Source organism: Phascolarctos cinereus, unplaced genomic scaffold (genome assembly GCF_003287225.1).
Source record: "Phascolarctos cinereus isolate Bilbo 61053 unplaced genomic scaffold, phaCin_HiC Scaffold_3;HRSCAF=262, whole genome shotgun sequence".
Classification (NCBI taxonomy): domain Eukaryota; kingdom Metazoa; phylum Chordata; class Mammalia; order Diprotodontia; family Phascolarctidae; genus Phascolarctos; species Phascolarctos cinereus.
Genome location: NW_027555736.1, coordinates 219530309 through 219556250, shown reverse-complemented (window position 1 = coordinate 219556250; position 25942 = coordinate 219530309). Strand labels below are relative to the sequence as shown.

The window sequence follows — 25942 nt, the reverse complement described above, 5'->3', positions numbered from 1 at the left end:
TTCACAGCTCTCTCTTCTAATCTAGCTTCTCTGCTCTCCAATCCATCCTCTACATAGCTGCCAAAATTATATTTGTAAAGCATAGGTCTGACCATGTCACTCTCCTGTTCAAGAAACATTATCAAGTACCCACTATTTTTAGGACAAGATATAACTCTGTGTCTGATAATTAAAAGCCCTGAAAAACTGCCTACAGATGTTCTAGTCATGATTACATTTAACTTCCTCTCAATGCTTTGGTTTGGCTCTAGCCAAACTGGCCTATTTGCTCTTCCCTACACACATTTCAACTCTTGCCTCTTTTGCCTAGAATGCTCTTATCTCAGCCTCTACTAAACACTGGCTTCCTTCAAAGTTCAGTTCAAGTGCCACCTCCTTGAAGGGACCTTCTTTGGATGCCCTAGTTATGACTGTTCCCTCCTCCAAAACACAATGTATTCATCTGTAAAAAACACGGTACATCCCTAATGCAGAACACAAGCTGCTTTAGGGCAGGGAAGACTGTGTCTCACTTTTGTATTTGTATCCAAAGTGCCTACACAGTATCTTGACACCTAGTAGGTGTTTAATATAAATACTTGTTGATTGAGTAAGGTAACAGTAGAAATACATAATAATACCAGAGTATGAAAGGTCTTGAGTGCCACTTGGGAAGGTATTGAGTGCCACTTGACGAGTTTTGAATTTTATTCAATGAGAAATAGAGAAATGGCTAGATCTATGTGTGAAAAAGATTGTTCTGGTAGCCATAAGAAGGATGGATTGCAAAAGGAAAGAGAATGTGGAAGTTAGAAAACTGTTTCAAGAGTTCATATGGAGAAAGATAAGTTCTACCATTCTGATATTAGAAGTGGGAAGAGAAAAGGTAATTGAAAAGGGAGATATCGTGGAGTCAGCAACACCTGCATTTAACAAATGATGGAATGTGAAAAGGAACATAATCTCAAAACGTAGAACACAAGAGATGTGATATATTGTGATACTATAGACAAGCAACAGATCTGAAGTAAAAGGATATGCCAAGTGGGGCATTTTAGGTTTTAGGTGCTGATTGGAAATTTAGACCCACTTCCTGTAGGTTTTTGGTAACATGTGTCTAAGGTTCAGAAAGAAGAAAGAATAGGGTATTTGAAAGTCATTTATATAAAGGTAAATGAAATTGTGAGAGGACAGTACAGACCCAAGACAGGCCCTTAAAAAAACCCCATATTCAAGAGTAAGGAAGATGTGAAGCCAACAGAGGGGCTAGAAAAGGAACAATTACAGTAGCAGAACAACCAAAGGCCAGTGCTATCTATAAAGTCAAATAGAAACAAAGTTATTTTATCAGATGGGAGAGTTAACACAATTAAAGTCTACAGAAAGGTAAAGAAAAATGAGAATCTTAAAAAGACCACTGGATTTAGTCATTGATGAGAGATGGAAAAATAGTTTCAATAGCATAGTGAGGCTGAAGAGAAGCTGGGTATTAATTTAGACAACAACACTCCATAAGCAGAGAGACAGGCGAGTACCTGAATAGGGTAAAAAAGTCAAATAAGATTTTCACACACACACACACACACACACACACACACACACACACACACACACACACACACACACACCCCTTAAGAATTAGGAAACAAGGAAATTCAGAAGCAATCAGTGGAGAGGAAAATACTGAAGATACACAAGAAAGGGTTGCTAGAACAAAGTCCATAAGAGGTGAAAAGGAAAAGTTCAAGAATGGACAAAGGAAAATTAATTCTAGTAGGGAATCAAAGGATCTTTTGGTGACCTAAGGAAAGGAAAAGAAATGGAATATGAAGTTGAGAAATTTTGAGAAACAAAGGGAGGGAACCGAAGGTGCTCATGTTGCACAACCTCAACCCTTTGGGTGAAGCAGAGTGCCAGGTCTTCTGCTATGATTCGAGAATGAGAGCATAATTAGAGGGCAAGGGAAGTAAAGAAAGGGTCTGAACTACTCCTTTGAGGGAGGAGTCAGCAGCAAGAGCCAAGATAATTCTGTAATTAGAGTCTTCCATCATTTATAGCCCAACTCAGATCCACCACAAGACTAATACTGGGGCATCTTTATGTCATGCTAACACTGCCACTTCCTCCTGATTTCTACCTCGTGCTCTGGGAATAGTAATAAAATCAATATTGTCATTGGCGTAAAGGGGTAGAAGACATGTCAATTAAATGCTCAATGGCTCCATTTTCAAGCCCTCAGACTTTCCTAAACAAAATACTTCTCCCAGGCCACAGGTCCTTTATGTGTTGTCCTTCCCCTTTTAGAATGTAAATTCCTCAGGACCAGGGACCACCTTGCTTTTTGTATTTGTATCCTCAGTGCTTAACCCAGTGTATAAGTACATAGTAAGTACTTAAAAGCTTTTCCATTTTATTTAAAATTTTTTCCAATCAATAATCATTAATAAGATTATAGTTCACTTTATCATACCCAGAAGGAGGTCTCCATTCACTTCTTATCAATCATTTCCAACCCCTTTCATACTCTCCTATTCTTTTCTCAGCTCTCCTACATGTGTTGTTCTCTTCACCCCTTCCAGAGATTAACATTGTTAAGCTCCTCCAAGGCAGGTACAGTCTTTGCTTTCTAGCATTTGTATCCTCAGTGCTTAGCTCAGGGCAAATAAAAAAGCATTTAAATGATTTATCATCTCTGGTCAGGAAGCATCATTTACTCAGTTAAGAACAAATTATCTAGGGGGCAGCTAGGTGGTGCAGTGGATAGAGCACCAGCCCTGGGGTCAGGAGGACCTGAGTTCAAATGTGGCCTCAGACACATAACACTAGCTGTGTGACTCTAGGCAAGTCACTTAACCCCAACTGCCTCACCAAAAAAAAATTACCGATACACAAATTTTTATTATTCCAAGATAACCTGAATCTTGGAAATTGTAACATAAGGTTATACATGACTAAAGAACATGTAAAAAGCTTGATTTGGATAACCTCCAATTTTGGATCAAGTTCTGTCCTGAGGGGACTTGGCCTTGTAGGAACAATGTTACCAGCGGTAAAACTGGTTAAATTTAAGGCCAGCCAACAAAAATCTATGTGATGAACAATAATAGCTAGAGTATTGTATTACTATAACTACATAAGAAGGCAATGTGGAGCAGGTAAAATAGGATTAGACTTGGAACCCAATTAGCTGAACTCTAACTAGCTGTGCCATTTTGGAAAAGTCACTCTGCCCCTGCTGAGTGTTGCTTCCTTCACCTATGAAATAAAGGTAACAGTGCTTGTCCTTCAGAGGATTGATCAGAGGACAGGAAGTCTGACTGAAGGATCTCGTAGCACATGTCAGCAGCATCCAAGCCTGCAGGTTCTAGAAAAGCTTCCAGTAGTATAAGGCATCTCCCAAGGGCTAGCCGGGCTATGTATACCAAGGTTCACCAATGTTTGACCACGGTAAACCATCGCACTAATAGATACAAAAAATAGTCCATTTTATGTGCCCTCCAATTTTTGTTTTCAAGAGATTATATGGTATAGTGGCAGGAAAATGGGATGAAGATGTTAATAAACACAACTTTAAAATCATTTACAAAAACGAAAAAAAATATTACGTGCTCTTAAACATGTGATCTTTTTTCAGTCACCAAGGAGGTGATAAGACTATTGGGGGAATTTATGTTAATATTTACGTTAATATTCTCATAAATAAAACCAAAGAAGAAAATAAAAATTAATATAAGAATGGCTCAGTTTCTCCAATGATGCAAATAAAAGAAATTAAGACTGGCTGGATCCACCCAAATACATGCAGAATTTTGTTTCATTCTGGAGGCAGTAAATTCAAAAATCAGAAGTCTTAAAAACACTGAATTAAATCATCTTAATTATTCTCACTGACAAAAAGAAAAGGACCCACATGCCTACCTTCCTATCTCTTTAAAATCTTTTTGTGTCTAGACCAGCCGTTCTTACCCTGGGCCATGAGTTTGCTTTTAAAAAATATTTTGTTAACTACATTTCAATATAATCAGCTTCCTTTGTAATTCTATACATTTTATTTTCTACACTTAAAAACATTCTGAGGAAGGGTGGAGAGAATCCACAAGACTATCATTAAAAGGAAATAGACTTTGTCATTTTTAACAGCAGAGCACTTCTTCAGTCTCACTACTAGAAGATATGGAGATTCTAAAAGCCCTATGTCAGTTATTGATAAACATTAATTCAGTAGAACAGAAACAGCTTTAAAGGCCCTCTTCTCCAACAAGAAGTCTTCTACAACTATCAGAGTTTGGAAGAATCTCAGAACATCTATTACAAATACACTTGCATCTCCTATACATACATACTCAGATTTTACCTGAAAACTCAAGAGGAACCACTGTCTCTCAAGGCAGCCCACTCCACTTCTGGATAATTCTAATTTTTACAATTCCCCCCTCTGAACATCAAGTCTAAATCTGCCTCTTGGCAACTCTGAGGTACTATTCCTACTACTGCCTCATGAGGTCAAGTGGAACAAGTCCAATCCCCAGTCTACATGACAGCCCTGCAAATATCTGAAAGGAGAGCTGTCATTTCTCTCCAAGTCTTCTCTTTTTTTTTAATTAGGCAATTGGGGTTAAGTGACTTGCCCATGGTCACACAGCTAGTACGTGACAAAGGTCTGAGGCCACATTTGAACTCGGGTCCTCCTGACTTCAGGGCCGGTGCTCCATCCACTGCACCACCTAGCTGCCCCTTACTCTCCAAGTCTTCTCGATTCTGGCATCCTCAGTTGCTTCAGAATAGCCCCGAATGGCATGATCCCCAAGCCCTTCACCATTCTGGCCACTCCTCTCTAGATATTCTCCAACACATCAATATCCTTTCCAAATGTGGAGTCCAAAACTGAATATGGTATTACAGATGTGATCTAACCAGAAAAGAACACTGGGGCACTATTAATCCTCAAATCCTGAATGCTATGCGCCTTTCAATGCAGTCTAAATGACATTGGCTTTTTGGATTGCTTTATCATACTACTGATTCGTGTTAGGCTCCAAGGCTACTACCAGAAGCAATCTTCTTCAGATAACCTGTCTCATTATAACTTTGCATCTTTGTACCTGTACACATATTTTAAGATACAGAATTCCATGATGATTTCAACAAGGTAACTTTTAAAATTCCCTGAAAATCAACATCAAGCAAGAAATTAAAACAGAAAGACAACCAACTGCCAAAGGAACTCATCAGTATTACATTCATTAGGCACCTACTATGTGTACCTATTAGGTTCTGGATATATATTGACAAAATGTGAAATGCAGCTGGATAGACAACCAATTGAGTTAGTCCACCAGTATACACATACATACACACACACACACACACACACACACACATACACACACAACAACACAGATAATCAATAAGCTGAGCTCAAACTCAATAACTGGAATACATCTGGGAAACTTCACAATGCCTTCATAGATCCCTTTCATAAAAACCTATTTTTAAAATACCAATATTTTCTGAGTGATGCTATACATTGCAAAACATGGATTACCATCATCACAGAAGAATCAATACCGCAGATGACTCAAAAGGACAACACAAAGAAACACAGTAGGTTTAAGTAGTCTAAAGCATATTATTAACAATGACTTGAATGTGAGAAGGGGAAAGGGTAGCAAACAAGCATTTATTAAGTACTTAATATATGCAAGGTACTTTGTTAAGCATATCACAAACATTAGCTCATTTAATTCTCACAACCACCCTGAGAGGCAGATGCTATTGTTATCTCCATTTTACAGTTGAGGAAACTGAGGCAGATATAAGTTAAATGACTTGGCTAGATAGGTAATAAATGTCTAAAGCTGGATTTGAATTCTTGACTTCCCTGACTCCAGGCTGAAAGCTAGCTGAGAGAAAGAACACAAAAGAGATCACTCAAGATATGTCTGAGAAGAACATCAAATGGAGAACCATAGAAAGACTTCTACTCCTACACTCGAGTGTGATTCACAGATCCACTATGGAAGTTTTATAGAAACTACCCCCTCATTTTACAAATAAGAACTATTGAGGCCCAGAAAGAAGATTTGTTTAAGGTCACACAGATAAGTAGAAGAGAGGTATCCCAGGCAAAGGGAGTTCCCTCTGGCAATAAGAGATTGATAGGGACCAGAGTATTTTTTCAGGAAAAGGAATGGCCTAATAGTTCCTGTTAGGGTTTTGACTTTATATTCTTAAATGTTTTTGTATTGATCTGCTGGCTAATTTTGCAAAATCTGAATTTCATGCAAATAATACATAAGCTTATTATTTAAATAAAAGTTAAAGGCTTGGTTTGGGTGCTGATAATTGCATGGCAAAAAGTTATGATTTCCAATTCGCTTTGGTAAAACCAGATCATTCAGTTTTCCAAATCAATTCCAGAATGAATCTCTGAAAAAAGTACATCACTTTAAGATATATTGTACATATGATTTTTCCTTTCTCATGCTTTCTAAAAAGAAAACCTACATCTCCTTGAACCTGATATTGCCATCTTATTTCTGTAGGCATGGGGAAGAAAAGTGATTAACAACATTTAGGTAAAGTCAAAATCAGAGTAAGTTACCATTGTGAATAATCAGGAATAGCTGAGTCAAGAAGCACTAGGAGCTAGCACCAAAAAAAAAAAAGACAAGAACATTTATACTATGGATAGGGCAAGGAAACCGGGGGGGGGGAGAATAAGCATTTATAATGCCTACTATGTGCCACTCACTGTGCCAAGTGCTTTACAACTAGTATCTCATTTGATCCTCACAACAGCCCTTCAAAGTAGGTACTATTATTTCCCCCATTTTATAGTTGAGGAAATCAAGGCAAACAGAGGTTAAATGACTTTGCCCAGGGTCACAAAAATAGGAAGTGTCTGAGGCTGGATCTGAACTTAGGTCTTCTTGACTCCAGGCCTGATGTTCTATTCTACAAGTTGCCTGTGCCCAGTCATTCTTAAAGAAACCAATGATACCAGACCTGGAGTCAGGAGGACCTGAGATCAAACCCGGCCCTCAGACACTTGACTCTTATTAGCTGTGTGACCCTGGGCAAGTGACTTAACCCCATTGCCTAGCAAAAAGCAAAACAAAACAAAAAGAAAATGATAGTACTGGTAAAGATGACAAAAAAAGGAAAATGACAATTGTTGAAAGGCCTTTGGGGAAGCAGGCATGCTAATGGAATGTTAATCACATTAAGAATTAATCCAGCCATTCTGGAAGGCAATTTAGAACTATACCCCCAAACCCACTAAATGGTGAGTACTCTTTAAGCTAGCTCTACTACTACTAGGTCTATATGCTAAAAAACATTAAAGAGGAAAAACACCCCACGTATAAAAATATCTATAGCAATTCTTCTTGTTGCAGCAAATTATGGAGATGCTAGTCTACTGCAGAATGGCTAGAGTAATCACGATATAAATGAATGTAATGGCATATAATTACACCATAAGAAATGATGAAATGGACTGTTTCAGAGAAACCTGGGAAGATGTTATTTCCTGATACATAATGAAATAAGCAGAACTTTTAACAATTTACATAATCATAATAACATTGTACAGAAAAAAAATTTGAAAGATTGAGAACTCTAAACAATGCAATGACCAATTATGATCTCAGAAGACTGATGATGAATCATGCTGCCCATCTCTGGATAGAGAAGCTGATGGACTCAACATGCTGAAAGAGAACCCAATTCGAAAATCTGTTTTGCTTGATGAGGCATATTTATTATGAAGGTACTGTTTTTGTTTTTCTTTTCAATGGGGTGAGGGTAGGAGGGTGAAAGGAAAAAGGGATAGAGTAAAAGAAAAACAGAAAAGAAGACCAGAAAGAAGTACAGCAAGCACGACAGCTTTGGAAGCTGCAGACTGAAAGTATATACTTAGAAAAGTAAATTGCACATAACAGAAATATCAGTTTCATGTTAAATTCCCTTTTTCTCTCCTACTTTATATATGGAAATACCCACTTTATTTGGTGTTAAGGACAAAATAAGATCTTTTTTAAAGGATAGTAGAATGCTATACCCCAGGACATGTTCAACAACAGGAAAGAGAACAGAACTACTTAACATTTATCCTTCTTTCTATTCTATTGAGGGAAACAATATTAAGACTAAAGCTTCAGGTGTTTTCTCTTTTTACCTTCTTACCTGGTTGTTTTGAATACATTCAATTTCCCTGACATGTACAAACTACATTCCAGAGAACTTAGAGATTTAAAAAAATTACCATATAGGGCAATCTTTTTTTGGTATTATGGAAACAGAGGTGCTTAAGGTCGAGAAATGGATAAAGATTGTCCCGATTCTTAAGTGAATTCTGAAAACTACAAACCAATGAGTTAAGACCTCAGTGCCTGTCAAAAATTTTGTAATAGATGATATGTGAAAATTTACAAAATAAAGTGCTGAAAATTAGAAGCTAATATTGGTTTTCCAAGAACAAATTACACCAAATGAATTTCATTTCTTTTTCTGCTGGGTTACCAGACAGGGAAATGTTACAATCTTAATATAAATAAAGCAGCAAAGCATTTGATATTATTTCACATGATTTCCTTGTGAATAAGATGGATAAATGTGGAATGGATAAAAATAGTACAGTAGACTGGTAGCTAGCTAAACTGTTCCAAAAGATTATTAAGTCACTGGTATCAACCTGAAAGAACTTGTTTATGTCGTGTCATTTGGATCTACCTTCTGCCTCATATAGCTTTGACAAAGCTTTTAATGATATTTTCATCAAAAACACAAATGACAAAATTAGGACGTATAGCTAACAGGACCCATGAAAACAATGAGATCCAAAAGATTACACTACAACGATGGGCTAAAATTAAAACGATGAAATTTAAAATGTATAAATATTAACCTTTGCATTTTTGTTGGAAAAAAAAACAGAAAAAACAATAATTCACAGGATTGAGGAGACCTGGCTAAATACTCTATACATTGGCTATTGACATAATTAAATTCTAAATATATTCCATTATGGCCATTGATAAAAATGAACAGCTATAGGTATGAAAGCAGATCTATTTAGTTTCATGCTAATTTCTTACTATCCCCCTAGTTTCATCTACAAACGTTCTCAGAATGATCTGGCCTAGCTGACTGAGTCTCTTGCCGAGCTCTGTACACAGTGCCTCACATATAGTAGGTACTTAATAAATGCTTATTGATTGTACACATCAGCTTAACCCTCAACCAGCTTTTTATTGTTTAATAAGATAACACCACTATTCAATGTCCTCTGTAATTCTGGATAACTGCCTTTGATTTCTGACTATCTACTGGACAACAAGATCAGGTGTTTGTTTGATGACACTTTCTGTGCTGTGGCTGACTTGCTGTGACAACTTGGCATAATTAGAACATATTCAAAATAGTAATGAAGTGAAAAGAAAACACTTATCTGAGGCTTCAATTCCCTAGGAAAACTGTTTGTTCTAGCTTTACTAGTTCTAATACTTCCTTGATAAAGAAACATGTTAAGTAGTTCTGTTGTCTATCAGCAATCTACCTTCCTTTTAAAAAGAAGTTCATATCCTGTACTAATGTTAACATATACACCATAGAAGAGAAAAAGAGAGCTGCTTATGATATTGTTTCTATATCATTTACATAATCACATGAACTTAAAAAAAACTGGTGATAGTCAATATCTGTACTTTTGATAATTTTCCATACTGCAAAGTTCACATCTTTTTTTAATGAGATCAAACTGCTGTAGTTGTGTGGAATATATGCTTTTTGATATTTATCCTTTTTCAAAAAATGTTATTAATGATTAGCCTATGTAGGCAGCTGGTTTGGAAATGGTTTCCATCATCAGGAACCAATTATTTTAAATTGTAATTTATACACACCACATCCAAATACAACACCTAACTCTGCACTGGAACCACGGTAAATATGGCTTAATTTAGAGGAATTTGTTAAGTTCTTCCTAGACCTTCTCTACTTATTCATCTGTTGCAGCAATGTGGGAATATAAGCTGTTATTTATCCTCAGGATGGTCTGTTTGCTTACTCACACAAGAAATGCTGGGCAAGATAAACAAGCATACAGTGATGTAACATTTCTTATTGCCTTCAGGAACAGGACTGACCAAACTCTGCCAAATCTTTCATTCACCTCTCAGGACAGCCTGTGAGCTATCCTTCCATTTAAACGATGTAAATTATTTATGTTATGGCTTTGTAGCAATAAAATCAGTATCACTGTGATTCAGTTCTTCCAATAGTGTATCAACACTATTCTTCAATGGGACAAAAATTTCACACTGAGTAGCAGAAATTAATGATTGTAGACAATTTAAAAACTATACAGTTCTCACTTGTCTGTCTCCCTTTCTTTGATACTACTACTTTTACTATAGAAAAAGAGTAAAGTTGTATAGACTGTGGGCCATTTTGTAATTTTATCTTTTCTGTAGGAAAAAAAACACCTTTGCATAATTAGCTAGGTTGGTCCTTGGAGAAAGGCTATCATCAGGCCCATATTCAAAGCTCTCCCAACTTCAACAGAACCTTAGATAATTTGCCCTCTGCAGGGCATTCAAAAGCCCAGAATCCACTCTTTGTCACAATAAGGCTAAGGCCTTTATGGAGTTCCTGGTTGCTCTCACATAAACTTTTTGAAGGAATAAATTTTTCATTAAAGTGCACGTATATGACTAATTCCAGAGATACATTATAACAACCTCATCTCGACCTGTTTATAATTTTTCATTATTTAAACAATGCCACCACTAGAAATACAAAACAATTACTTATTTCCAGAAGGGCCTTATTATAATAATGCACATTTGTGGTCCCAAACAAAAAGATATAATGGGTTTATCTGATTAGCTAATTGTTGTATTAAAAGACAAAGGGAGCCTGGCCCAAAGGGGATGAGGTCTAGAACAAGTGAAATTAAGAGATACAAGGAGTGGAGTGAGACATTAGGTGGAAAAAAGGAAAAACTAAGGAGAGGATGGCTAAGGAAGGTATCCAAACACAAGGTCTCTCTGTACTTGATAGTGGTTCTGGGGGAAAGGGAATATTTATGATAGCTATCACATGATAACTCTAGGCTTAAGCTTTACTGATATCTATGGCTATCAAGTCACAGTTCCTATTTTATGAAGGCATCTGTCCTACACAAGGAGACATCTATAGCTGACCACTGTGCAATCTGTTTCTCTCGTCTCTGAAAATATAGTCTTAAATGAAATAATCCCCTTCTCCTCAAAGAATTTACGTCCTATAGAATCAAACTCATTTATATGTAAATATACATACAGGTTAAAGAGCACTGTGGCTTTTTCATACCTGTAATTTCTTTATCAGAGTAGTATACTAGGTTCTCAAGAACATCTAGAGTAGTCAATATCACTAATGGCAGTTTTGAAGGTATCTTCAAGTATTACTGCTTTAGACTAGAAGGAAAAAAGGAAGCTAGACAGTTGTGTTTCTTAAATGGGATTCATTTAAGTCTATATCCTCAGAGACTGGAGATACAGCACCTACATCTAACAGGCAATTAAAAGCTTATTGACTGATAATTTGATGGGGAGAACAACAGTTGGAGTATCACTAGTATAAAACATGAATTCTCATTCCATAAGGGAAATTCCTTAATCCAACTGAGAAGTAGATCATTCCTTGGCTTCACAAAAAGATGTAGCAGAAGGTTATGAAGAGAATTAGGCTATGAGAACTGAATATTAAATAACTCAGAAAAACTCAAGCCCAAAAAAATTTACCTATAAAATGTAGCTAAAAGATGTGAAAATGGTATTAATGCAAAGAATTAACCCTACTACTACAACAGGGCTAATACTTAAAGAATCTCAAACAAGCCCATTCTATTTTTTATCCAGGTCCACCGAGTATCTGCATGAAATTTGAGCATTTGCCATTGTTTGTCTTCACTCTCATCAGTCCACTCACCATCTTCTACCTCTAAAGACCTTACAGTCTAGCCCCAACTCATACTGACAGGTCAGGTCTGGGACTCCTAAAACTACATATAGAACAGAAGACTCCCACTGACATGTTACCTTTTAATAAACAATGAGCAAGAAGATAAAATAATTTCAATGTAAAAGTAATTAACGAAACAGCACAGTAAAAACTATTTGCTGTCCACCATAAACTTAGGAAGCATATTACTGAAAACAGCACAACATTAAGTAGGAAACCAAAAAAGTACCGGGATCCCACAAGATGAGGTCCTCACAGGGGAAGCACATGGGAAGGAAAGCTCCTATTTGTCCTCCTGTGATAGCCCTATGCTGCTTCTCATTGGTTAAATTGTCTTGACTAGGGGCACTGCTCTGTTGGGCTCATTGGGCCTGCTGCTCTGCTTGGCATGATTCTCTGCTGCCTCCAGTTTCTGGTTAAGCTGAAATCTTTGGCTAAGTTACTTATAGTCTTTTTCAGAATCCGTACCCTAAGACCAGTAGGAATTCTCCCCTGTTTTACTCCCAGTCTCATCTCTAAGGCCTAGCATCTCCAGAGGTGACAGGATCTTAGCTCCAGGGACTGAGCTCTCTCTCTCTTTTAAACTCTGCTATAGAGAAGGATGGGGTTCAGGAACCAATGTCCTTAAATTCTGTAACTCCTTGTGAGTGGCTAGTTCCTTCTCCAAACCTCCATTTTAAAGGAGGGTACCCAGGCCAGTCCATGTCTTCATTCCTCTCCAGGCTGCACTCTTGCCCCAGAAATCTCTCACTCCACTCCCAGAAACCCTCCAAATCCTGTAGTTTTTCCCTCTGATTGGCTAGTTTCTCCCAGAGCCTCCATTTTAAGGAGGCTATACTCCAGACTCTACAGATCCTTTTGTATAATACCCTAGAGTTGGATACTTTCATCTCTTCTCTTCCCTTCCCCTCCTCCCTACCTTTCCAGTTTCCTTTTATGTGTTGTGTTCCCCCATTAGAAAGTAAGTTCCTTGAGGGCAGGGACTATTTTTTTTCTGCTCGCATTTGTATTCTCATAATTTAGCACAACTGCCAACCATACAGTAAGTGCTTAATAAATGATGTTGACTTAACTACTCTCTCCACCCCACCATGCACTTACAAAAGGTACAAATGAGTTCAAGAGCTCAGAATTTGCTGACTCACGTAGCTGTCTTCTTGACTGAGAAAGCTAGACTCTTTCCCCATTTTAGACTCTCAATTTCTCCTACTTGCCCAAGTCAATGTGTGGGCAGAAAAAAGACAAACAGGCAATGCATACCCAATGGTAAGTCCTTTAAGCAGCCTTTTCTGACCTCGTTGTATGCAAACTTTACCACTCCAACTCTGAAGCCCAAGTAGGCCAGAGCCTGACATTCTATAATCTCCCCTAACAGACCAAAGGTTCAAATGACTACCAGTTCCTTGATTAAAAGTCTTATGAACACATGAACATAGAGATGGCTGCCCACAAGTACCATACTATATAATACAAGTTCAGTATCTACAGATCAAAACTCATGCCTTCCAAACTTTCCTATTTCTGTCAAAGGCACCACCATTCTTCCAAACTCCCAAGTTTGTAACCTTGGCATTATCAACTCTCTCATCCCACATACTCAAGCAGTTGCCAGATCTTGTCATTTCTACCATATCATTCTCACTCAACCTTATCACTCCTAGCCTAGCTTACTGTAACAGCCTCCTAGCCTTAAATCCATGGACTCCAGTCCAACTTCCACAGAGAGGCCAAAGTCATTTTCCTTAAAAGTCAATCTGCCTATATCACTCTCCTTTTCAATTAACTCCCTACTGCTTCTAGAATAAAATATTAACTCCTCTGTTTAGCTTTTAAAGCTCTTTATTCCTCTTCCCACCCTCTGTGATGCAGGCAAGTTGGCCTTCTTGCCCTTTGTCATCTCCTTTCTCTGTGCCTTTGCATTGGCCAGACCCATCTCTGGAATGCATTCCTTTCTTACCTCCACCTCACAGAATCCCTCTCCTTTCAAGATGCATCTTGAACACCACCCTCCACATGAAGCCTTTTCATATTGATCCAATAGCTGGTAACCTCCCTAACTATTCATTCTCTATTTACTTTATCTATACTCACACGCATACATATAATCTTTCTCAATAATAGCTACATTTATATAGTGTATACTCTGTACTAGACACTACAGGTAAGAACATTACTATTATCTCATTTGATAGAACACAAGTCCCTTGAAAGCAGGGACTGTTTCATTCTTTAAACCCCAGTACTTCCTAGCACATGGTAGGCACTTAAATGCTTGTTGACTAACACAAATGTTTCACTACCCCATAAAAATAAGATTCATCTTATGGGGGAAAAAAAAATAACTTACGGCCCCTATTCCTCACTTGCTACATAACAGACTAGAACAATGTCAATTATTTTTGTACTTCCTAAAACAACTAATAGTACCATATGCACTGAACATAATAGATAACTGAATAAATTTGTTTACTGAACTGGTATTTATACATCAAGATAAAGACAGTTATAGAGAATATATGTTCTTATGTCACATGCCAGCATATCATCATTCACCAGTCAGTTATGCGCTAAGGATACGTGAATTATAAATAATACTGCAAAAAAAACCTGTATTTGGTATCATATTACTATTATCAACTGGCAGGAATATATAAATGCTAAATGAAAATATCCCAATATCACTTGTCCAAACCTAAGAAAATGGCCCAGGCATAATCACAATCTTCATTTTAGAGCTACCCAAATTGAACAGAGACATGAGAAACATATCACTTGACCTTCATAAAACCTTAGAAAGGAGTTAGGTTAAAAAAAAAAAAGAGAAAATCCCCCTATCAAAATTATGAGATGTTATTCAAACTATAACATCTTAACACACCTTAACATCAATATAACCTTCAGAAAATTAAAGCATTTTTCAAAGATATATTTAACATTTATTTATTTATATAACATTTAACAATATTAACATGACTTTAACATTTATAATGGCTTATCACCTTTAAGAATGTAAAAATCTGTCTAATATGTTTGGCAAACTATGATGTGATTATAAATGTTTTTGAACAATTGACAACTCACTGTTTTTAATTCCATAAGGACTTGTTCATCTACTCCATCATCCAGAAAAACTTCTCTGACATCATTGAGGACATCTTCCATCACAGATCTATATAATTTGGGCTGCAAAGAAAAAAGTAGTTGTTGAAGAACATAAATTCACTTAGTATGTACTGGATTTAATGTGGTAGTCATTTTATAAAATTTCTAACAGAGTGGGTAAATTCTACACCCACAGATTATTTGCTGAATCCTTCAGTAAAGTCTCCTTCTAAAGTGTTTTGAGAGTTAAATTGAAACAATTCATTAACACGTAAGTAATCTGCATAACAGTACAAACAATAAAAATTCTAGCATCTCAATGCCAAATACTAATTCGGATGTTCAACAACAGATCTGCAATTTGCAGATTTAGTGTCTGTCACTGTTCTACTTTTACCTTGACACTGTGTACTCTCCCCACAAAAACCTACCTTCCCAACCTTCCAAAGCTTCATGCCAGCCTCTGCCCCTCACTTTGACCTTTGGGTTTTAGACCCAGGGCCTGAAAGCATAACCACTTGACCTTTGTTTCCAGATAGCTTTAGGCAGACTACTCAATGCCAACCCCACTTGGCATCCTGGTTTGGATTCCCATTCTTTTAACACCTTACCCTCTCCCTTTCACCCATAATGACTTCCAAGTTGGCCTTTTTTTCTTCCCCTTTGTGTTCAGAAGTATACGCCCTTTTCTACACACCTCAGAATCAATTCCACTTTCCTCTTTTACTTAGAGGAGGGCATAGCAGGCACATAGTATCATAATCTAAGACAGCCATATTTTCCCCAAATTGTCCCAATATCCCAGAAAACAAATCCTGGGGGATATGTGACCATTCTGATGTCCTACTGTGTAAGGGTAGGAACAAGAATCCCTATTCAGACCTGTGGATTTGGTGCACTTTTACATAAGGTTAAAAGAAACCCACCTCTATCAATACAAGAGAGCAGCTACTCTGAAATTTAAGTTCTATGAAAGTTGTCTACAGCACCGGGAGGCCAAGTGACTTGCCCTGGATCACAAAGCCAGGATGTTATTAGAGGTGAGACCTGAACCCAAGCCTTCCTGGCTTTGAGGCAGATCACTATCAACTACCCCAGATGCCCTTTGTCTATTATACAAACAAAAGATTTATGGAATCACATAAGCTTACTGTTGGAAGAACACTTTAAAGATGGAAGGAAAGGGCTAGGAAATGTTAAATAGTCTACCACTCACCAGATAAAACATGTTAAACTTCACATTATTACTCTCTATGCTTAAATCCTATATCTACAACTAGGTTGTGAATTCTTGAAAGTCCAATTTGCCCTGAAGGGCAAGGTATCGGGATTATGCCTTATAGTTTTTTGTATCCCCATGCAGAATATGACAAGGATGATACGTACAACTCAAAAAATGATCAGGAATGTATTTGACAGCTAGAACATAATCTTTGTTTTGTGAAGTTTCATTTAACATCTACACTGAATTTTAAATTACTTTTAATCCATGGAGTCAAATTTACCCACACTAAAGTTCCATTCAGAAAGCACAAAACAGAACAAACTCAAAACCATGCACTTGCCCAAACCCAAAGGAACACTGAGTTTTAAATCTGGAGAAGTGATGCCTAGCTTACCACTTAAACTTTGTGCCTCAATTTTCCCATTTGCAAAAATGGAAGGGGAAAAATTTATCTCCAGGATAAAATGAGGTAGCCTGAAGAACAGACAGGATTTACCATGTACCAGGCAAGACAAACCACTGACACACTTTGACCATCTTCTCAGACTGACGGGTACCTACTACTCCTAGGACTCTGAACCTAAGAACCTTGGAAAACAGCAGTGTTCTCCAACCACCAGGTTTGCTTACAGGTTAGCCCTTCTAACCACTGAGGGGAAAAAACCACTGTGGAAAAGGGACCCATCTTCCTTTCTCTCTACCACCACCATCAATTACTAACCAACTTTAACCCAACAGACAGATAAGTACAGGTCAATAAGCATTTACTAAGCACTACCATGTGCTAGACACTGTGCTAAGCACTGGGGATACAAAGAATGGCAAAACAAAACAAAACCCAGTTTCTGTTCTCAAGGGACTCTCTTCAGACAACTGGTCCTCACATGCATCATCCTAGTAAGCAACTCCAGTGGAAAATAGGCCAGTTGTTTCCAATCATCTGTGCCTCCCTAGCCCTCTAAAGGGCAGGCAAGCCAGCCTAGCTGAAGCAGCAAAGCACCCAGAGGGAGAAAAAGTGGTAGCATGTACCATACAAGTCAAACCAGCACCACACTTGGACCATCATCTCCCATCAGACCCATGAGGGAGACAGCCCAAGGCCCAGAACCCAAGAGTCTTGGAAATAGCAATGCTTCCACCAGCCCACTGCTCACAACCATCATCCTGGGAAGCAACACACATGGAGATGCAGCCTGGCAACTGGTCCTGCCATAGCTACTGAAGATCCAGCATATAAAGTTATAGCCACCAAAAATCCTTGTCACTGTCAAATGGTTTAACGTAAAAAAAAGACAATTTTATCAATGGAAATGACATTTAAAAAGAGGCATTACCATCTGATTTGCTGCTGTATCCTAAATACCATGGGACCTTTCTACCTGACTAGCAGCTAAAACTTTAAACAAATGTTGTCTTCCCAGTTAGAATGTGAGCTCCGTGACCCAGGGGATGTCTTACTGTTATGTGTGTCTCCCCAGCACTTAGCACAGTGTTTTGCACATAGTAAGCACTTAATGATTTGTTTTTTTCATTCATTCATAGCAGATGTAGAATCAAAAGCTGGAAGGAGAACAGGGGGTATGAGTGGAAGGTCCTTTTATTTTAATATAATAGCTGAATTATTAGTAGAAGTAGCATAATACAGAAGAAAAACTATTATATGTGTAGTCTAAGGTTTGAATACTGGCTTATCCACCTATAACACAGACTTAGGCATTTATCCTCTACAGGCCTCATTTTCCCCATCTATAAAATGAAGGGATTAGATTAGATGCCCCTGGAGGTCCCTTTTCACCTCTACATATATGAAACTGAATTATATCATCACAACATATTCCACACACATTTTTCAAAGGCAGTTTGTTAAACTTACTAAAAGGTTCTCTTTTGAAAAAGACCTTTAGTTGTTTTAAACTTGATTAGGGAAGAAGTTAGAGAAAACATGAAGTTGATGGTGCCAAGGTCAGGAGTTTTATCCCATACGCAACCCCCAGAGCAACTGTTTAGAAATATTCCTGTTAATTGTATAATTACAAATATTATTGGTCACAAGAGGCCATCTAGGAGAGATTAACATATGATCTTTTTTTGAAATGTCTAACTTTTGATATAACTGGCCTTCCATTATAATCCTATATTTTGTGGATTTAAAAACATTCTGAAAAACCCATAAGTTTCACAAGACTGCTAAAGAAGTACATGAAACAAAAATGGTTAAGTACCCTTGATTTAGAAAAAAACGTCTTTGATAAGGATGTGGACTGGTTCAACATAAGGCATTCTCATAAATACAACTCTGGGTACCTCTTCTACTGTATTATCCACATATATGGAGATTTAATTTCTTAAATTCCAGCTTCCTTTGCCCAAGCTGCTTTCACCATAAAATCCTGCTACAAAGAGATTATCACAATGAGGCTGTTTATTTCTTGTATTATATGAAGAAATTACTGAACTGTATGCTAAATTATAAATTATAATTTCCCCATCTATATTAAAATCTGATTATAAATTAGTTAATATAGACAATTTTAGCTTTTAGACCTAGAAAATGGTTTTAATTTTTAAAGTACAACAGTACAAAAGTTCTTCACTATTATTATAAACTTCTTCATTTTGTACATACTTTTCAATGAACCTATTTTTTTTGAGGGAGAACATTTGTCCAGAATGATTTAGCTGCCTTTGTTCATATGCCAAAGAGGTTTTTCAAAATATCAGTGTTCAGGTACTTCAGAGATCATTCAGAATAAGGATAATTTCTAAAGACATTTCCTAGTCAATTTGAATGAAAGCTACAAACTGTATCAAACATACTGCTTCAGGCAAATACAGATATACCATATTTTAGAAAACCAGATATTTAAAACCAAACTTTACAATTGCATAAATTGGAGGGTGAATATTTTCATTACCAAATAATTTACTACAGAAGGGAGCAAGCTGTATTGTATCACAGATTTACAAGTGAAAGGTCCCTTAGAGGTCATGTGGTCCAACTTTCTTACTGATGAAGAGACAGATGGCTAGCTGCAGTTATACTAAGTAGCAAAGGTGTGATTTGAAAAAAATGTCATCTTGTCTACAAATCTAGCTCTCATGCCCAGAATCCATCCAATTCTTGTTAGCAATGAAACCCTGAACTTTAGTTTCCTCATTAATAAAACAGTACAAATATTTGTACTTCCTATCTGACAAAGCTGTCAGAAGGATGAAATGAAATAATACATGTAGCTATGTAATTGTCAACTATTATTAGAGTTCCTCTTAATCAGTTCCCCTAATTCAGATAATTGGTTCTATTAACAAAAACTCTATGTACACAGTTGTTGGTACACTCTTCTATTACATAAAGCACAAATACCTGTATGGTCCATCTAAATTTAAGGGTAGTGGTAATGACAGAATCCATTCCTACACACTTAGTACCCTGTACACAAACACAATGTAAAATAAATTGAAACTGCTTGTGTAACAAGGATAATGTTAATATCTATCAATTCAACAATCTGTTAGTCTGTTAACTTTTTTTAAAATCCAGTGTTTGCACTCCAAAGCACCTCTTCATTCATAATGAAAAGGTATGGAAGGCAAATTACATTTATGATTTGCCATAGGAACCTAGAATCTCTTCCACATTTCAAAAGTATAATTTTCAATACATAAACTCAGGTTTTTTAAAACATGTTTTGAAGTTATCTGTAACCAAAAATGCTAAAATACGCAGCACTGGACACAGCCTGTCCTATATTTTCCATATAAGTTATAACAAATGTGTCCTATTTCCCACCTCCAAATACTCTGGAAAAATTTGGGGTACTAGGAAGGAGAAGGCAGAGAGGAGGCCTCTTACTTCTTTCCTCTGTAAAAAATACACAAAAGTCATCAAGAAAGACCAGACTCCTGTTGTTTAAAAACTAGAAAGAAAAACAAGTTACAGCACCAAAAACCAGCGTCGACGAGCAATTTAAAAGAGTGGACCCAAGAGCCGCAAAATTAAAGTGCAAGAAGAGGCCACATAGGAAAGAAAAAAAAAAAACCTATGCTGTGCACGAATCAGTTTCTCACTCCGGAGCATGCACCTCCCAGCCTCGCTCTCCGCAGCTCTCACTATTTAAAGCCTGATCTGGTGTTTAAATGGAGAGCCGGTGACGTAGGACTGAAAAGCACCTTCCCATCCTGGCAGAGTCTATATTAGAGAGCGCAATGGCTCTATATAAACAGGGCAGCCAAAGGGAGGAGGACCACAAGGAGCAGGGACTGAAAAGCAGGGGAAGCTGCAGCAGCCATGATGGATCGATCTCTCTCTGAGAGTCGCAAACAAGGGGGCCAAGTCTCCACGGTACAGTCCTGGGCAGAGAGGGTTTGTTTGCAGCATTTGGGGAGGGGGATGTCATTTTTTATTGTTATTAGTCTTATAATAAAGGAGAGTCGGGTGGATCGAGGATCACATTGCACTGGTGACTGCAAAGGTTATTTATGTGACTGCTTTTTGCAAACCTATGTGACTGCAAGTAACAAAAAAATAAAAGGGACACGGGGATGGGTGGGGGAATAAGGCAGCATTTAAGGCAAAGGGGGTGCCTTGGGTCAATGTAATTTTTTTTCCTCTTGCTAGTCGAAGGTATGACGGGATTTTGTTTCCCCTTCGCCATTTTAACGATTCTAAAGAAGCTGGGACAAGTGCTTTTCAACCTTCTTTTGAAAACGTAAAATGGCCCCATCCAGCTCCAAAGAAACTAACCACCACAAAACTCAAAGGTCGCCTCACACTTTGCGCTAATCCAAGGCATCCTCGTTAAAAAAAAAAAAAGAAAGAAAATAAAAGAAAAAAAGAAAAGAAACACCCCCCCACACCCCCAGCAAACTGGACCGGGGCGGGGTCTGGGAGATTAATCTTCTTCCCCAAGACCCGGATTTCTCCCCCTCGACGGGAACCGAACAGCTGAGTGTTGCCAAGCGGGACGAGCCCGCTCCGGGCCAGCTCGGGCTTCGGGACTCTCGGGCTTCCCGGTGCCACTTCTCTTGCCTCACTTGTCGGGAGGGATTCCATAGATTTCGGTTGCCCCAGAGGATCGGACTCCTTTCTAAACTCCTCCCTTTACCACCAATCTACCCCCCCCAACCTTTTAAAACAAAACCAACTCTCTTCCACCAAAAGCATTTTATGGCGGTTTTTTTTGGGGGGAAAGGGGCGGAAGGAGAAGGTATCTGCCCCCGTCCCCTCCCCTTTCTCAAGTTTTTAGCCTCTTCTTTCGCTCGAGTGGTGACTAATCTGAGGAAAGCCTTCCTTAAACCCTTGAAAGCACGGCTCAGAGCCCTCCACCTACTCTCGTCTCCCCCACTTCTCCCCACCCCTCTCGAGACCCTTCCCTCCTGGAGAGGGAAAAGATCCCCACCCTGCACCCCCCAGGAGCCCCCCATTCTTGCCTCCACCCCAGCCCCCCCCTCCCCCCGCCCTCGGCCCAGGTCTTCCCTTCGGCGGGAAGAGGTGGCGGCGGCGACAGCGGGAGGAGGCTGGGGGTGGGGGTGGGGAAGGGGGAAAAGAGTTGAGCCCGGCTCAGGCTCCTGGGCCCCCATCCCGCGCCCGCCCCCGCCGCCACCCAGCTCCGGCCGTGGCCGCCGCCGGCGGTCACCGAGTCACATCCTTACCACGGGGTTTGTATTTGCCGAGTTCGCCATTTCCACACACAACACAACAAAAAAAAAAATTAAAAAAAAGAAATAAAAACAAAAACAAAAGAGACCCCGACTGTAACCAGATCACCGAGATTAAAAAAAAATAATAAAAATGAAATCGAGTCCCGAAGGTGGAGTAGGGGGAAGGGGGGGGCGGTGAAGGGGGGGGAGTCCTCCAGGAGCTGAGATCCTCGAGAATCGCCCTTAAAAAAAAAAAATCGACCCTCCGGGGGTCCAGGGGAGCGTTCCCCGCCCCCCGCCCGGGGCAAAGGAGCGAAACCGCCACCGGTCGCCGCCCCCCGCGCTGCCGCTACCGCCGCCGCCGCACGGGCTGCAGCCACCAGCCGTCTTCTCCGCCCGCTTCTCTCCTTTATATAGTGAGCCAACGAGCTGCGCGAGCCACCACCGTCGAGAGACAGGGGCTGGAGGAAGGGGAGGGGAGGGGAGGGAAGGGGAGGAGGGAAAGAGCGGAGTAGGAGAAGGAGGAGGAGTAAGGATGGGGGGGGTTAGGTAGGCGGCGCGAGACACCGCGAGAGCGGCCGGGTGCACGCACGCGTGGGGGCGCGCGAGGCTGCCAAAGTGACTCGCGGTCGGACGACGTCTCAGCACGGTGCGAAGGTGGGGAGGGAACCGGGGCTGGGGAGCTGGGAAATTGACCGACTTACTCCCGCCCCCCCCACTCCCAATCGCCTCTCGTGCCGGGGTCACGTGGTTTGCCTCCGCCGTGACCCAGGCGGAAGTTTCTTTTCGTGTCTCTCACTTTGGAAAGATAAGAGTTAAAAATAAAAAAAACAAAACCCGGCTGAACCGGCAGAAGGAAAAGGCGGGAGCTTCAATCGAAGCAGCTAGCGAGTCTAGGATCGGCCGCCCGTTCTCTAGTCCCCAGGGGCACGCCATATCAGCTGGGCGAAATTTCAGAAGTGGCGCTCACTTAAAGCCTTGTTAGCTCTGGCCTTGGGGTAGGCCAGTGATTAATTGATCACGTGACTCCCTTTCCTGTCCCAGCGAGCTGGGCGCTGGCTTAAGTTTCGATCTGCGGAGTCATCACTCCAGAAACCGAGAGACACACCTGGTGTGAGCTCTCGCTGCTGCTTCTCGGCCAGAGCAACACGTTCGCGCTTCTCCGGAAGAATCTCCTGCCCTATTCGCTCCCGAAAATATGTGCTGCACGCGGTTCCACAAAAGGAAACGGGGTCTGGGGTTTTGTGCACTTATGGTTGTATAATTTTTAAATTAGGTGGGGGAGGGTCGCTACTTTATGTATGTGTGTGTGCACGGACCACCTGATTTGTCTGATATGGCTTAAGTCCGATTACTAATAATATCGTGTTAGCTTCAGACTATCTGATTTCAGTTACTCAGTTACTCTACCGGCGTATTTGGCTTGGAATATTAATTTCTTTAGTTCTCTGGCATTATCAAAAGACACTTAATATCAATCTTGACTGATCTTAACATTTCTAGGATTTACACCCCAAATAATTTCTTGTTTATTAAGCCACGTGAGCAACCTCGACTCCTTCCCCACCTCCACCCCCCCCCATTCTAGAACTGCTCAACATCACTTTAGGGGGACCAGAGTGCATCTCCCAGGCCCCCTCTTCCCGGTGTGTCTTCCCCTGTTGGAATGTAAAGTCTCTTAAGGGTAGAGGGAGTCTTTGTTGGGGTTTTTTTTGTTTTTTGTTTTGTAATTTGTCTGTTTAGCACCGTGTTTGGCCTACAGCAAGTACTTAAAAAAATGTTTTGGCATTCAAAGCTCTTTATAACCTGCCCTCTCCCCCACATTTCCAGTTTTCTTATCTCTGAAACACCCCCGCAAAAAAAAATACTCTGCGATTCAGGGACATTGAGCTCTGCGGTTCTTCAAACAATCCGCTGTCTCTCGACAAGGCGTTTTCGCTTGGCTGTCCTCCATATCTGGAATTCAGTCCCTCATCATTTTCGCCTCCTGGCTTCTCTGGCTTTCTTCAAGTCCTGGCTATAATCTCACATTCTACAGGAAGTCTTTCTTGATTCCCCTTCACTCTAGTGCTTTCCCTCTGTACATTATTTCATATGTATCCTGTATATCGCTTGTTTGTACATAGTTGCTCACGTGTTATCTTCTCCCATTAGACTGTAATCTTGAGAGCCGGGGACGTTTTATCTTTTTTTTTGCATCGTTTGTGCTTAGCTGGCACATAGTAGGCATTTAATAAATGTTTGACTGGTTCATTAATCTACTGTATATAAAGGAACATTGTCATTATTATGGCCTCATAGACTGGCATTCTTATTAAGTTGTAGCTTAAGTACTAGGTATTTGCCTTAAGAAAACAATGACATTATGTAAAAATCCTAGATTATCTGAAGACAGAAACAATGTTTAGGGTAGAAGCACTACAGCCTGACTTTCCCCTTCTACCTAAAGCTGAGAAGTCAAAGGCCCCATTGATCCAGAATGCAAATAACCAGAAAGCCACCAAACTCAGATTTTTTTTTCATAATGCTACACAATGACATTATATTATTAATCATTGTGTATGATTTTGAATCATACAATTAGTAGATCTAAGGAATTGGGGGAAGGATCATATTTGGCACTGAGCAAAGCTGAAATGACATTTTTATAGAAATGAAATCAAATTTAAATGAATCAGCAAGAGCAGTCTTAAAAGAGAAAAAAAATCACAAAATGTGGGGATCTGAAGGGGAAAACTTACTGAAAAACCTCGTTGAAGAGAAGAAATGAAGGTTATGAATTTAAGGTCTTATCCATACTCAACTAACCAAGCCACTTCACTCTCATCACTCTCCAAATCTCTCCCCTGAATCATTACCCAACTAATTGGTCACAGCAAGGCTGAACTACACAGAAGCAGAACTCCCCAAAAGCCTGAGTCCCATCTATCATCTTCTAGGAGTAATTGAATGTGTTTTATTGTATTCTGATCTCAGCTAATCAGAGTAGCAAATTATCTGAAATATAACACTATTATCAACTATAAGATCATAGCACTTAGAACTAGAAGGAACCTTAAAGATCTAGAGTAATCCTCTTATATTTTGCAGGTGAGGAAAATGAAACCATGAAGATGTCAAGTGACCTTCTCAGGGTCACAAAGTCGTGAATAGAAGAGCTAGGATTAGAATCCAGGTCCATTGCTCTGTCCAACACACCACAGATTCAGAGTATATAACAAGTTCAAAAATCATTTGGTAAACAATACATCTTGGATTCTTATCCCAGTGGAATTAAATCATTTTTAGTGTTAGCTAAGTTCTGTGCATAGAATGTTGGATAAGTCAGGAAGACTTGAGTTTGAATCCTGTCTCAAATACTTCTTGTTGCTGAGTTGTGTCCTCGTCTTTATGACCCCATTTGAGATTTTCTTGGCAAAGGTGCTGGAGTGGTTTGCCATTTCCTCCAGCTCATTTTACAAATGAGGAAATGAGGCAAACAGGGTTAAATGACTTGCCCAGGGTTATGCAGCCAGTAAGTGTCTGAGGCCAGATTTGAACTCAGGAAGATGATTCCTGATTCCAAGCCCAGCATTCTATCCACTGTGCTACCTAGCTTTCCCCCAACATTTACTAGTTGTGTGTAAAGTCATTGGTTTTCTCTGGCCTCAGTTTCCTTATTTGCAAAATGAAGTGTTTAGACTAAATGAACTCTAAGGCCACTTCCAATTATAAATCTGTGATCTTAGGGGCCATTGCCAGTTGTCTTGACCTTTGTCTTTTTACTGGACCCCAACGACTTTGGAGGAGATAGCAAAGCTGATGACTTTGTACAGCTTTGTCTCAAATCCAGTTCATGAGCAAATCAAGACATCATGTTCATGATGTCATTGGTACTCTTAGAGAAGGAAGAAATCAACAATTACAACAAATCTGTGATCTTAAGATAATTGGGGAGGCTGGGGGAGTAGGGCAAAGAAGATAGGCAACTTTAAGAGCTGACTA

At 39.4% G+C, this 25942-nt stretch overlaps 1 protein-coding gene and 1 long non-coding RNA gene across 6 annotated transcripts in view; one reads left to right on the top strand and one right to left on the bottom strand.

Moving 5' to 3' along the window:
- GTF2A1 (general transcription factor IIA subunit 1) overlaps nucleotides 1–22401 on the bottom strand; it is a 138472-nt gene extending 116071 nt beyond the window's left edge. For 3 of the 5 annotated variants that reach the window (XR_013485430.1, XR_013485431.1, XM_020976320.2), the window contains exons 1-2: nucleotides 21971–22399; nucleotides 15073–15174 (exon numbers count right to left, since the gene is read on the bottom strand). Coding sequence is in view for 3 of the 5 variants with exons in the window: in XM_020976320.2 (XP_020831979.1) it covers nucleotides 15073–15174; nucleotides 21971–22000 (132 nt within the window). In the remaining 2 variants the exon portion in view is untranslated. Of the gene's footprint in view, nucleotides 1–15072; nucleotides 15175–21970 lie in introns of all 5 variants that reach the window. The other 2 variants (XM_020976321.2, XM_020976322.2) reach the window with 2 other exon arrangements.
- On the top strand, nucleotides 20464–21484 carry LOC144456349 (uncharacterized). Its single transcript, XR_013485432.1, has 2 exons — nucleotides 20464–20660; nucleotides 20937–21484. It is a non-coding gene; the product is annotated as an uncharacterized LOC144456349 (long non-coding RNA).
- Nucleotides 22402–25942: the final 3541 nt, after the last annotated feature.